This window comes from Ambystoma mexicanum, chromosome 1p (genome assembly GCF_040938575.1).
Source record: "Ambystoma mexicanum isolate Mex_15411 chromosome 1p, UKY_AmexF1_1, whole genome shotgun sequence".
NCBI classification, from domain to species: Eukaryota; Metazoa; Chordata; class Amphibia; order Caudata; family Ambystomatidae; genus Ambystoma; species Ambystoma mexicanum.
In genome coordinates, this window is record NC_090921.1 from 805,223,246 (window position 1) to 805,238,417 (window position 15,172).

The window sequence follows — 15,172 nt, forward strand, 5'->3', positions numbered from 1 at the left end:
GAGTAAACGCCGCCTGCGTTTACAATGATTGTACAAAAAGGGATTTCCATGGGAAATCATTGGTTTCACGCCATCTCATGACGCCGTGAAACAAATTTGTTTTTAAGGCAACGGGCAAACGGGAGGCGGAAATGTAACTCCTGTTACGCACCGGCGCCTGCCTTAAAAAACAATGAAAATCCCCCAGACCCTGAATGGAGGTATTAAGACAGGTGTGGTACACTTGTATTTAGCCCCTCCATTTACACTCTGGGGGACTCCAAAATTGACCCCTTTGTACTTTGGAATCCCGGCAGTCCTCATATGGCTCTTCATCTATACAAGGCTAATAAATTCTGTTCCGTTCAATTTTGCACTAATAACAGAATCCGGTATGAATTCCTGTCCCACTACCATGAAATTCCCAAAGGGAACAAGATCATTTGTAAGCCCTTCCCTCCCCCGCCCCACTAATTCCTAAATTGAAATATCTGATTAGGGCTAGAAAAAGTGCTCTCAATCTGTTATGGTGGAATTTTAGGCGATCATCCATATGTCACAAGATTTGTCTTAAAAAGTAGCCATGCATTAAAATGGCAATGACCTCTTTCTTGCAAATGCTGTACTTTGTTTACTTCCTAGACGAGCCTGGGTCTAGATTTGAAATGTTCTATGCATGTTGACCTCACCACTGCACCATCACTTGGGAAGCACTTACTTTGCAGCCCGCCGGCAAGGTCTGCACTAAGCATTAAAGTAGCCATTACTTCGGCAAAGATACCACCCAACACTGATGAGTTCCGTAAACAGAGAGAGGCAGAAGTCTTCATAAGACCACTGAATCCTCTGGTGACTTACAATAGCGTGTTCACATATATAGGTGGGTTTTAAAAGATGGTGACAACTTCCCCCCTTTAATTCTTAGGCCCTGATTTACAACGCGTTTTTCAATGGGGTTGCACCATTATTAAACACTTCTGTGAATCAGGCCATTAACCCCTTGTTTCTTCTGGTGAAAGACATCTTCCAGTTGGGGATATATATGCAATCTGTGCTACTCGAATACACGCACCCTTCTGCGGCTTAATGCTTGGAAACCATGATGTTTATCAGGTGTATGCAAATCACGTCCCAGCTGGCTTTTTCTTGTTTAGAGTGGCTTCCATTAGTCTCCTCAGTGAGCTGCCTTTTAGGGCAAGTGTTGGCGCTGTCACTAAACATTGTGATGCCATTGCAACTGTAATAGGTTATTGCAGTGGGGTAGTGAAGCAATCTCATTATAAGCGTGTAGGGGTGTCAAAACTTGACTGCAATGATACAAATATGCGCAGGGTTTTCTATAAATAAATCAGGCTTCCATGTGGCATACATCTTTATGTGCAAAGCAGAATGTATGCATGTGTGTATGTTTGCCCGGCTATACAACTCCACACCGTTGAACCCACTGCTACCACATTTTGCATGTATTCCTCATTTGTCTGGGGCAAGATTGCAGTCTATGTTTGGATGCAAAAAATGTCACTCTGTAGACACCCTCATTCACTGATGCTCACCCCGATTCACTACAGTAGGTACTAAAGGAGGCAACATTTTGAAAAGTGTCTGAAGCTAAATGTTTGACACGTTGGTTATTCCTTTGCAATTAATTACTATTGCATACAGTTCGAAAGAGTTTATTAAAGCATTTTTAAAGGGAATTACAAATATATATATGTTTTTTGTATCACACCACTCCAAATATGAGAAATGGCAAGGTTCAGTTTACTTAAATTCATTTAAGAGAAGAGAGCACAATCAATCAATCTTTCTTGGACATTTTCTCAAATGTGCTGAAGCCATTGAGTGACTGAAACATGCCACACAAAAAACGAACATCACTTGGAAACGCTCCATCTGATGCAAAGCGAAAATCAATATCAATAGCTTCTGAAACACAACAACAAACAGCAGCACAACTTGCCGAACAGAGGAGAAGAGATACTTTCTCCAGGGCAAAGGAGACACCAGAGCAAACTGAAGCAAGACTTGCTGACATGAGGACAAGAGCAACATCTTCCAGGGCACATGAGACACCAGAGCAAACTGAAGCAAGACTTGCTGACATGAGCACAAGAGCAACATCCTGCAGGGCACATGAGACACCAGAGCAAACTGAAGCAAGACTTGCCAACAAGAGGACAAGAGCAACATCCTCCAGGGCACATGAGACCAGAGCAAACTGAAGCAAGACTTGAGGACATGAGCAACATCTTCCAGGGCACATGAGACACCAGAGCAAACTGAAGCAAGACTTGACGACATGAGCAACATCTTCCAGGGCACATGAGACACCAGAGCAAACTGAAGCAAGACTTGCTGACATGAGGACAAGAGCAACATCCTCCAGGGCACATGAGACACCAGAGCAAACTGAAGCAAGACTTGCCAGCAAGAGGACAAGAGCAACATCCATCAGGGCACATGAGACACCAGAGCAAACTGAAGCAAGACTTGCTGACATGAGCACAAGAGCAACATCATGCAGGGCACATGAGACACCAGAGCAAACTGAAGCAAGACTTGCCAACAAGAGGACAAGAGCAACATCCTCCAGGGCACATGAGACACCAGAGCAAACTGAAGCAAGACTTGAGGACATGAGCAACATCTTCCAGGGCACATGAGACGCCAGAGCAAACTGAAGCAAGACTTGCCAACAAGAGGACAAGAGCAACATCATGCAGGGCACATGAGACACCAGAGCAAACTGAAGCAAGACTTGCCAACAAGAGGACAAGAGCAACATCCTCCAGGGCACATGAGACACCAGAGCAAACTGAAGCAAGACTTGAGGACATGAGCAACATCTTCCAGGGCACATGAGACACCAGAGCAAACTGAAGCAAGACTTGCTGACATGAGCACAAGAGCAACATCATGCAGGGCACATGAGACACCAGAGCAAACTGAAGCAAGACTTGCCAACAAGAGGACAAGAGCAACATCCACCAGGGCACATGAGACACCAGAGCAAACTGAAGCAAGACTTGCTGACATGAGCACAAGAGCAACATCATGCAGGGCACATGAGACACCAGAGCAAACTGAAGCAAGACTTGCCAACAAGAGGACAAGAGCAACATCCTCCAGGGCACATGAGACACCAGAGCAAACTGAAGCAAGACTTGAGGACATGAGCAACATCTTCCAGGGCACATGAGACGCCAGAGCAAACTGAAGCAAGACTTGCCAACAAGAGGACAAGAGCAACATCATGCAGGGCACATGAGACACCAGAGCAAACTGAAGCAAGACTTGCCAACAAGAGGACAAGAGCAACATCCTCCAGGGCACATGAGACACCAGAGCAAACTGAAGCAAGACTTGAGGACATGAGCAACATCTTCCAGGGCACATGAGACACCAGAGCAAACTGAAGCAAGACTTGCTGACATGAGGACAAGAGCAACATCCTCCAGGGCACATGAGACACCAGAGCAAACTGAAGCAAGACTTGCCAACAAGAGGACAAAAGCAACATCCACCAGGGCACATGAGACACCAGAGCAAACTGAAGCAAGACTTGCCAACAAGAGGACAAGAGCAACATCCTCCAGGGCACATGAGACCAGAGCACACTGAAGCAAGACTTGCCAACAAGAGGACAAGAGCAACATCCTCCAGGGCACATGAGACACCAGAGCAAACTGAAGCAAGACTTGCCAACAAGAGGACAAGAGCAACATCCTCCAGGGCACATGAGACACCAGAGCAAACTGAAGCAAGACTTGCCAACAAGAGGACAAGAGCAACATCCTCCAGGGCACATGAGACCAGAGCAAACTGAAGCAAGATTTGCCAACAAGAGGACAAGGGCAACATCCTCCAGGGCACATGAGACACCAGAGCAAACTGAAGCAAGATTTGAGGACATGAGCAACATCTTCCAGGGCACATGAGACACCAGAGCAAACTGATTCAAGACTTGAGGACATGAGCAACATCTTCCAGGGCACATGAGACACCAGAGCAAACTGAAGCAAGACTTGCTGACATGAGGACAAGAGCAACATCCTCCAGGGCACATGAGACACCAGAGCAAACTGAAGCAAGACTTGCCAACAAGAGGACAAGAGCAACATCCTCCAGGGCACATGAGACCAGAGCAAACGTCCTCCAGGGCACATGAGGCACCAGAGCAAACTGAAGCAAGACTTGCCGACATGAGCACAAGAGCAACATCCTCCAGGGCACATGAGACACCAGAGCAAACTGAAGCAAGACTTGCCAACAAGAGGACAAGAGCAACATCCTCTAGGGCACATGAGACACCAGAGCAAACTGAAGCAAGACTTGCCAACAAGAGGACAAGAGCAACATCCTCCAGGGCACATGAGACCAGAGCAAACTGAAGCAAGATTTGCCAACAAGAGGACAAGGGCAACATCCTCCAGGGCACATGAGATGCCAGAGAAAACTGAACCAAGACTTGCCAACAAGAGGACAAGAGCAACATCCTCCAGGGCACATGAGACACCAGAGCAAACTGAAGCAAGACTTGCCAACAAGAGGACACGAGCAACATCCTCCAGGGCACATGAGACACCAGAGCAAACTGAAGCAAGACTTGCCAACAAGAGGACAAGAACAACATCCTCCAGGGTACATGAGACCAGAGCAAACTGAAGCAAGACTTGCCAACAAGAGGACAAGAGCAACATCCTCCAGGGCACATGAGACACCAGAGCAAACTGAAGCAAGACTTGCCAACAAGAGGACAAGAGCAACATCCTCCAGGGCACATGAGACCAGAGCAAACGGAAGCAAGACTTGCCAACAAGAGGACACGAGCAACATCCTCCAGGGCACATGAGACACCAGAGCAAACTGAAGCAAGACTTGCCAACAAGAGGACAAGAGCAACATCCTCCAGGGCACGAGACACCAGAGCAAACTGAAGCAAGACTTGCCGACATGAGGACAAGAGCAACATCCTCCAGGGCACGAGACACCAGAGCAAACTGAAGCAAGACTTGCCAACAAGAGGACAAGAGCAACATCCTCCAGGGCACATGAGACACCAGAGCAAACTGAAGCAAGACTTGCCAACAAGAGGACAAGAGCAACATCCTCCAGGGCACATGAGACACCAGAGCAAACTGAAGCAAGACTTGCTGACATGAGCACAAGAGCAACATCCTCCAGGGCACATGAGACACCAGAGCAAACTGAAGCAAGACTTGCCAACAAGAGGACAAGAGCAACATCCTCCAGGGCACATGACACACCAGAGCAAACCGAAGCAAGACTTGCCAACAAGAGGACAAGAGCAACATCCTCCAGGGCACATGAGACACCAGAGCAAACCGAAGCAAGACTTGCCAACAAGAGGACACGAGCAACATCCTCCAGGGCACATGAGACACCAGAGCAAACTGAAGCAAGACTTGCCAACAAGAGGACAAGAGCAACATCCTCCAGGGCACGAGACACCAGAGCAAACTGAAGCAAGACTTGCCAACAAGAGGACAAGAGCAACATCCTCCAGGGCACGAGACACCAGAGCAAACTGAAGCAAGACTTGCCGACATGAGGACAAGAGCAACATCCTCCAGGGCATGAGACACCAGAGCAAACTGAAGCAAGACTTGCCAACAAGAGGACAAGAGGAACATCCTCCAGGGCACATGAGACCAGAGCAAACTGAAGCAAGACTTGCCAACAAGAGGACAAGAGCAACATCCTCCAGGGTACATGAGACACCAGAGCAAACTGAAGCAAGACTTGCCAACAAGAGGACAAGAGCAACATCCTCCAGGGCACATGAGACACCAGAGCAAACTGAAGCAAGACTTGCCAACAAGAGGACAAGAGCAACATCCTCCAGGGCACATGAGACCAGAGCAAACTGAAGCAAGATTTGCCAACAAGAGGACAAGGGCAACATCCTCCAGGGCACATGAGACACCAGAGCAAACTGAAGCAAGACTTGCCAACAAGAGGACAAGAGCAACATCCTCCAGGGCACATAAAACACCAGAGCAAACTGAAGCAAGACTTGCTGACATGAGGACAAGATCAACATCCTCCAGGGCACATGAAACACCACTCGATCAGGACACGGGCAACACCGGGAACCGCATCTAGCAATACTTAAAGAGGACCATTGTGCATGCCGTGGGCTTTCTGTTAAGACTTTGGCTCCCATTTCATATTAGTCTGGGACACTTTAACACTTATTCTCCATCTATTTGACACTCGGTCTGGGTTAAGGTGCTACTTTCGTAAGCAGAAAAATAGCATCAATGTGTGATTGCTTTGCAATTCTGGAAGCGACAGTTGCTTGTCTTTAATAAGGGAGTGGACAGTTGCTGCGCATTCACGGATGGTAGTCCAATGATAGTGCTATTTGCACTAGTATAACTTTCGCCCATTGACATGGATACCTCCAAGTGTCTTGGAGTGGCTTCAGTTTATTTTCGTTTGCTTTCATTTCGTTTCAAAGGCATAACACATTGACAATGACTGTTTTTAGGAATCTTTTAAACAGGCCTGGCCAATAAATGACAAGACATGTCTAGAAAGTGGCAGCCAGCTAGCAGCCCAGACATGTGACCAGTTGGTACTTCATCTTGGTTTTCAAGTCTGGTTGTCCTAACACAGTGGGCATCATTACGAGTGTGCCGGTCTGGTAACAACGGTGCCGGTAAGCCTACGAGCACCGTTGTTACCAGAACAGCAAACTACGAGTCTGCGGGCGGGTGCTATCCCGCCCGCCCGGTCGGGACGGCACCCGCCCGCAGACTTTCTTGGAAGATGACGGTGCCGGTGCTTGCATCATCTACATTCCCATTGAGACCTACGGACTTGTAATGAGGCCCAGTATCTTTGAATATGCGCTGGGAATGTGGTGGATTGGCAATAGGGAATGTGAGCCGAGCAAGAGAATGAGCGAGGTAAATGGCAATTTGAAGGTGTTGCATGCCTGCAGTCAGAGGGGAGAGCTGTCCTGTTGCAGTGGCTCGTTCTTCAGTGTCTAAACACATTGAGCCCCAAAACTGATGTTATTACAGGGGGGCACAGAAGCCGTCATTTGGATTAAACGCCAGGCAATGAAAACATGTTGTGCCTCAAAATTGTATTTTTTCTGCAACTAATTATCTAACACTAATGCACAATGAACCCGTTCTAATGTTCCGGTGCAGGGGCGCCACACTGCTTTCTTCTTTTTAAAAACGTGTTCTTTTACATCTTGTATCCCTATACATCTGCCGTTAATGGTCCTGTCCATTCTAGTTCCCTGCGATTTATCGCGGTGGGAAAACATGCAAATTGTAGTTGGCATTTGTTTACAAACTTTCTTACCTCCCACAATGAGCGTGGCGCCACTGGAGAAACGTTGCCCCGTTATAGTTGGGTAAACGCAGAAATACACGCCGGCCTCGCTGCGCTGGACATCGAGGATTTCCAGTGTCGTGCCGCAGTGTCCGAGACTGCAATTATATTTAAGCCCCCCAGGTCTCTCCGCGCCACAGTAGTGAATACATGTAACTTCCTCCTCGGTTCCCCTCCAGAACCAACGCACAGCATGTTTTCTATCGCAGAATTCCTCGGATAACAAACAGGAGATCTTGGCTGTTTCATGGATTCTAACGGCGAGGGGCTGCTCCGTCCGATGCAGGTGCAGCTGCACCCCCAGCACTGCAATGGTTAAAAACACAAAGTTAATGCTGCGCACACAGTATCACCCCAGGGCCACGCCCGCTCTGGAATCCATGAAGAACTCGGGCGCTGCCCTGGGAATTGGGTGTTGGTGACTTTATCTAGAAATCTGAAGTGTACTGGGCCATTATTCCTCGTCCTTCATAATCCATTCTGCGCAGTTTGTATTTCAGAGATCTGCCTTACTTTATACAAAGTCATTAACATAAAATAGCATACCATGTTTAACTGTCTCTTCAGCAAAATCATGATAGTTTTAGAAAAACAATAAAACACGGCATTTTCCTATGAAAGAAGTAACAAGTGAAGCGTTCCATGGTCATGCGCCCCAGCATGTGTCTATACGTTGCTTCTGTTGCCTTGGTGTTGGTGGATTGTGTTTACCTTTGCAGACGAGGATGAAATATCCGATGAGCATCTCGGCTCTGAAGCAAGTGGAGGTGTCCGCGCGCGCTCCTTCAGCAGCAAGTGACGGGGAAGCCGAGGAAGGGCCTGTGCTGTTCCTAAGGCCCCACCCACGAAGGGCAAAGAGGGGTGTGTAACATCAAACAGTGGTCACATGGTATGTTCATGAAATGATTTCCACCAGTTAGGCACAATCTGAAATGCATACATTACCTCCCTGTCCTTTCTACCATGTGCCAGAGCTTGCTCTTTGGAGGCACCACCTCCTCAACCAAATCCAATTCGCACCACCTCCTCAACCAAATCCAATTCCCACAAATCATTGTTCTTTTTGAACTCCTCCCCATCTCATCTGTGTATGGAACTTTTTAGCTTGCCCAAAAAACTCTGTTTTTTTCATCTGTCATTCCAGACAGTGCCTATTGAGGTGGCCTGCTGGGCTGGCCGCCCTATTTCTGATTTTGCCTCACTCCTGTGCTTTGAGGAAGCATTGTCTGCACTCTGGAACATTTCAGATAGGTCTTCTGTGGTGCCTGTTAGGCTTGGACTGTAGTGGAGATCAGTGGTTTAGAACCCCAGTGAGTAGGTTGTCCATCAGTGGTCCCCTGGGTGAGCCGCTCAACCCAAGATCAGGGGTTCATGGGGTACTACTAGGTGTTCCCTGGGCTGCCATGATGTGCATAGGGAAGGTTTCAGTTAACTGAGAAGAGAAGCATCTTGTCCAGCCATAGAGACTCCCTTTTTCTTTTAGCCTTATGGCCTCCATGGTGTAGAAATGACATCTAGACAGGTGCACCAGCAGTGCTAACATCTGAGCTAGGACCGTGTCACATGGCGGAGGTGCCGCATTCTGGTAGGAGGCAGCCTGCTGCTCCCTCTCGGATGCTTTGACAGAGTAAGGCTTTTTGGGAACCCTTGGGCTGTCAGTTAAACATAAAGGCTATTCCAGATGACCAGGGGAGGGGTTGGCTGGCATGGGCCTCTGTCTCTCTCTCTCACTCTCTCTCTCTCTCCCTCTCTCTACTTTCTCTCCCTCTCTCTCGTTCTCCTTCTCTCTCTCCCGCTCTCTCTTCAGGCCTCCTCACCTTGAGTTCTTAACTATATGAAACTTGGGCAGTGCGGGCAGATGGCATCCCATTTTTGAGGGACCTCAGCAAAGGGGATCCACAGTTTTAATATTCAAGGCCTGCCCCATACTGTTTGGGTCTGCTCACAATGGTGGGCCCCCTTTCACTATGTGGTATTTTGGTATTGCAAAACAGCAATCTTCTTTCCTGTGAGGAATTCGACCATCCGCATGGTGGGCGTGCACTCGCCTGGGCTTTTTGACATTTTTAATTAAATGGGATGATGGTAGACCAACCTCAGGAAAATGTGTAGGGTTATTCCACACACATTTTCCTATGCTCACACCAGAATAAAAGCGTAGAGCTGTGTACTCCGGGCTGGACACCGCCTACAGGCACAGTCCGTCCCTGTCATATTTAGTTGGAATGTGACAGCCAAGTAGGGCACAATGTCATAATCGGAAGGGTGAGGCCAAACCTCCCCCCTGCCATAGACAGCCTGATTAACTGACAAAGGCTCCATAGAAACGCCATGCTCTTTTTTTAGGCCCTGAAGCTGGGGGCAGCGATTAACAGACCAACAGAGGGTAGTTCAAACAGCAAACCTCCTGGATAGGGAGTGCCAGACGGTCTCTGAACCTATAACCAAGGACAAGGCAGCTGCTTGCAACACACTCCTCAGCTTTGGGGCGTCTGCCTTAAAGGACGATATGAGCCTGCTAGGGAGAATTCTCTTTTCTGTGCTAATTCCCTTCAACCTTAGAGACCCCTGCTCTTTTGCTGGACTTTAGGAGTTTTTAATTTTCACCCCCTGGAGCGAGTGAGCCCTTTTTCTCCCTCACTCATGTATTTTTGATCTGATTTGGATTTATATTTCCTTTGTTTTTGGAGTCTGACAAACTCCATAGGCATCTACTATGTTTATGGTCACACACAGCACCTTCAGTGCAGTGTCACAGAGAAATCCTTTCAATTTCTCTTAAGGTTTAAATACCTTTTCTTGGGTGAACTACAGTTCCCAAGAATAGTAAAGTGAAATTGACTTTACTTACCTTTTCTCTCTGTAGATCCAGCACACCCCTACTTATGTGGCGTGCTGGGGGGTTACTTAGTAGCCCTTTTTCTATTTACTCATGTAACATTTTTATGTCACCCTCATAACTTTAAATGTCTGGTGGCAGTGGTTTAATTTTCCAACCATTGTGCTTTTCTACCGCAGGCTGAATCCTCAGCTGCAGTATAGCACCCATGTGTGACCATTGTGTCAAAATGGCTCTGGTCTTCTTTTTTCGCCAGTTCTTGCTTATGAGATCTTTCTTGGGTTTTACTCTGTGTGCCAAACAAGGTTTAACCCTTTTGTTCACTTTCCCTTTCGCGCGCTTCAGTACTGAAACCTGTCTCTGGCTCCTGTGTGTCTGGCAGGGCAGGAAGCGAGGGAGGTACCCGAACCTCCATGTCTTTAGTCTCTTTGGTAACCTGAACACACTCAGTCATGATTGGGTGGCTGGCTGTGCTTACAGGACAGCCACCCTGTTGTCTGAGTGACGGCTAGGCTGTGCATGAATGGGAAAAACCTGCATAAAAGGCAAGGCTTCTTGAACTGAAGACAGAGGCGACCACCCGAAGAAACATCTGAGGAAGGAATTGTGAAGAGAAGCTTGCTGCATCCTCATGGACCGTTTAACTGCCCAGTGAAGTCCTGCTGCTGTGCTGAAACTCCTTTTCCGAATCGACTAGAGAAGCTCCGGAAAGGATGATTTCTTCCCTTGGGTTGGTGGGATCAACTAACAGCAAGATGAACTTTGCTGGAAGACCTTCCCCAACTGGCTGTACTTCTTTGCTGCTGCTGGAACCGAGTGCCAGGGGTCGAGAAATCCTTAGTCAAGTGCATTGTCTTTAAGCCGGACCGAAGCTCCAGGAAGATCCTGTGGACCCTCCCGAAGCAGGATGACCCAAGTTTGAGTCACCTCACCAGTGTGCTGGACTCAAGGAGTGAAGAAAGCCAATCTAGTGTCCAAGATCGCCAATGGTGCTATTTGCCGGGAGCTGAAACCACGTAGTGCTGCTGAACTAAAAAGAGGCCATAGCTGCTACCGACCTCTGAACTGCTGTGCAAGAGTCCTCCAGACGTCCTCCCTCTTGTCCCCACGACTGAGGCCCAGGAACACAGGATCTGCAAGTCTGCAACCAGGATATAAGCCTGCTGGATCCTCTACCTTTTACCCAAGGTACTGTTGTGACTAAGGGGTACTTACCTATATGTCTGTAGCTTGCTTGTCTCAGTTGAGATTTGCAGTAGCTGCCGTTCTAGTGTTATTCTGGCTCTAACCTTTTACAAGTGTAACAGCTTGTGGCCCAACAGTGACTTTTTACAACAAACTCTAACTTTGTGCAAGACGTTTTGCTATCTAAGAAGTACCTCAGCTCCATAGACTTTGTTCCAAATTGACTTTGGCTGTCCTGGCTCTCTGGAGACTGTCCTGACCCTTTCACTTTGATTCAAACTGTCCCTCATAGGTGATACATTGGCTTTGAACTAATAGTGCTGGGAAAGTTTTTATCTAAACTTCATTGGGGGATTTAAAAGTGCTGATATGCTCTGAGAACCTGTTAACCTTTTTCCTTCCCTCAACCTTTCCTTTCCACAACCTCAGAATTCTACTATGTACAAAAGTGACATATAAATGCTGATTCTGTCCTAGTAATTGAAGTCACCCCAGGGTGTGGGAAGTGTGTACGAAGCATCTCTAAGGAGCAGCTACTTGTTTATCTTGATTCTGAGAACGTGTTATGAAGTGTATTTTGATTGTTGCACATTGCCCTTTTTAAAGAATGCTTATTTAAAACTGACTGTTAAATAAATAAATAATTATTTTACTAGAAAATCTTGAGTGGAAGTGTTATTTGGATATGTGTGGATTTCGAAGCTACAGCTCTACAGCTCACATTTAGCCCTCTTGAGATAAGTCTGGCTGCTCAGTCACACTACCAACCTGTGTGGTATAGACCTATATCAATAGGTGGGTTACCTAATCTCAAGAGGATAAGACTGGTGTAGTTTCCCACAGTGTTACTGCATACAATCTTGCCTAACCAAGCCGATTGAAGAAGCTGGGAGAAGTGCCTTGACGAGCATCTACCGACATCTGCCGTAAAAGACATTTTTGAGCCAGTCGAGTTCCTCGATCCGAGTTGGCTACAGCACTGACCGTTGTCAAGCATTAGTTGCTTAAAGACATCCGAGACATCTCGTTCAGTGCTTCAGAACCGCTTCAGAACTACTGATCAGCACTGAGATGACACGTGACCGCAAAGCGCAGTGTAGGCCAGCCTGCATCCATGCATCCAGCTTCACTCGCCGAACCGTCTTGCTGCCTGATATCTGCAGCTGACTCTCACCTCAAACTGTGTCACAGAAACCTGCAAAGCGCCCTGAATCTGACTCGACCCTGTCGAGCACCAACAACGCCTACAGGACAAGGTACATTGTGGTTCTGTCCCCCAGTTCCTTCCCAGAAGTCGCATAGAGACATTTGAAGACCCTTTCCACCTTTTTGCTAAAGCCAAGAAACCTTAAACTGTTGTGGTTATTAATAATATCAATTACCCTCCTGTCAGTATCCAGAGTGCATTCCTTTTCCTTCTTTGAAACTGTCTATCCTCTTCATTCCAGGGTGGGTTGTATTTCATAGTGTTGTTAGACTGTCTGTTGTGATTAATAAAGTAGATATTTTTAGTACGACCTTGACTGGACACTCCTTTTATCATTGGGTAATAATTGTATATTCGCTGTGTTGCAACTAACCAAGTATCCACAACCTTTCAGAGATAAGACTGCCGTTCCATCCATGTTAACAAAATTGGACAAGGCGTTTTATAATTTGCTTGTTATTCCAATCTGTTCGGATCCCTTCTGGTGTCTTAGAGGTGTGGGGCTGATTGATGATTTAGATACCGATATTCAACACTGATACCTCGGAAGTTGATTAATCACATTTTCTGTGGTTTGAAGTGTTTGCCAGGGGGTGGGACCAAGCCCTCCCATATGAGATCAGACGCACTGGGCTATACATAGACCACATTTATGATAGGATGTTGCTAGGAGTGCCACATGTTTATTGTGCACGAAGAAGCCTCCTCCTGAATGCTTATACTGGCAGGTTGTGAAATAACAAAATATTTGCCTTGTTCTTTTCATTTTTTCGATGCTTATACTGGCAGGTTTTGAAATAACACAACATTTGCCAGGTCCTTTTCATTTTCTGGTATTACGTGTTAGGTGGTGGGTCATACACATTGCTATGAAATGAGCAAACTAAATGTTATGTTATGTTCAAGGATATTTATACCGTGCACTATCACCACCGTAGTGGTCCCCTGGCGATCTGGCTGATCTGAGAAGGGAAGTGGGTGTGTTAGTAAGGTTGAGCGAGAAGAAGAACAAGAGAGCTCTGATGTGCTGTTAGCAGCCTCAGTTCGGTTAACACTATTCGCTGAGCTTAGGTGTGCTTTTCGGTTGGTAGCCGTCGTGTGTTGTTGTGCGAGGCTATGAGTGTTATGTTTTGTTGTTGCGATATAGTGAAGTGTGTGAGGTTTGTAGTGCTTTGGAAGAGTGGTTGTGTTTGTGTATAGGGTGAGAGTTGTATGCAGAGGAGAGAGAGGGGTTGTTTAGTGGGGTTGGTTAGTGGCATCTCTAGTTAGAGGCGATACATGCTAGTATTCACAATCCTGTCTAGATGTGGCACAATGCTAATCTTTATAATTCTATCTAGATGTGATGCAAGCTGATATTCACAATTCTGCCTAGATGTGACACAAGCTAATCTTTACAATTCTATTTGGATGTGACTTAATGCTAATCTTCACAATTCTGTCTAGATGTGATGCTAGTTAGTATAACAATTCTGCCTAGAGCAATGCCAGTCTTCACAAATTCTGTCTAGTTGTGATTCGAGCTAATCTTCACAATTCTGTCTCAAAATGATGCAAGCTAGTATTACAATTCTGTCTAGATGTGATGCAATGCTCATTTTCACAGTTCTGTCTGTATGTGACGCAATGCTGATCTTCACAATTATGTCTAGATGTGACACAATGCTCGTCTTCATAATTCTGTTTAGATGTGACGTGAGGTATTATTACAATTCTCTCTAGATGTGATGGAGGCTAATCTTCACAATTCTGTCTGGGTATGAAGCAGGGTACTATTAAAGTTATGTCTAGATATGGCGCAATGCTAATCTTCGCAATTCTGTCTAGATGTGGTGCTAGCTGACATTCCCATGTCTGTCTAGATGCAACGCCAGCTAATCTTTACAGTCCTGTCCAGGTGTGGTGCAAGATGACATTCACAATTCTGTCTAGATGAGACGCAAACTGCCATTCATAATTCTGTCTAGATATGATGCAAGCTAGTATTACAGCTCTGTCTAGATATAACGAAAGCTAATCTTCACAATTCTGTCTGGATATGACGCAAGCTGGTATTATAATTTTATCCAGATATGATGCTAGTTAATCTTCACAATTCTGTCTAGAAATGACGCCCTCTAGTATAACGGTCCTTTCTGGAAATTACGCAAGCTAATCTTCACAATTCGGTCTAGATACGACGCAAGCTAGTATTACAGTTCTGTCTAGATATGACATAATGCTAATCTTCACAATTCTAATTGTGATGCTGGCTCATATCCGCAATTTTAAGTGGACTAGCTAGCACAGAGTATATTCTACCTAGTTGTGACATATTGCTTGCTAACAGTTATCTTGATGTGAGAGATCTGGCATAATTAGTCTATCCGGCACAAACAGGGTAAATGCTGCTATCTGGCACAATCAACCTAAACGCGTAATGCTGCCATCTGGCACAATCCGGCTAGATGTGAAATTCTGCTATCGAGCACAATCAGGCTATCTGGTACAATCAGGCTAAATGTGAAATGCTGCTATCTGGCACAATCAGGCTAGCCGACACAATCTGGCTAAATGCGAAATGGTACTATCTTGCACAATCAATCTGT

General features: G+C 46.3%; 1 protein-coding gene across 1 annotated transcript in view; it reads right to left on the bottom strand.

Annotated features, from left to right (window-relative positions):
- LOC138513272 (uncharacterized) overlaps positions 1–8,098 on the bottom strand; it is a 69,179-nt gene extending 61,081 nt beyond the window's left edge. The window contains exons 1-2 of the mRNA XM_069628021.1: positions 8,065–8,098; positions 7,324–7,659 (exon numbers count right to left, since the gene is read on the bottom strand). Coding sequence (XP_069484122.1) covers positions 7,324–7,659; positions 8,065–8,098 — 370 coding nt within the window. The remainder of the gene's footprint in view (positions 1–7,323; positions 7,660–8,064) is intronic.
- Between the last annotated feature and the right edge of the window lie 7,074 nt (positions 8,099–15,172).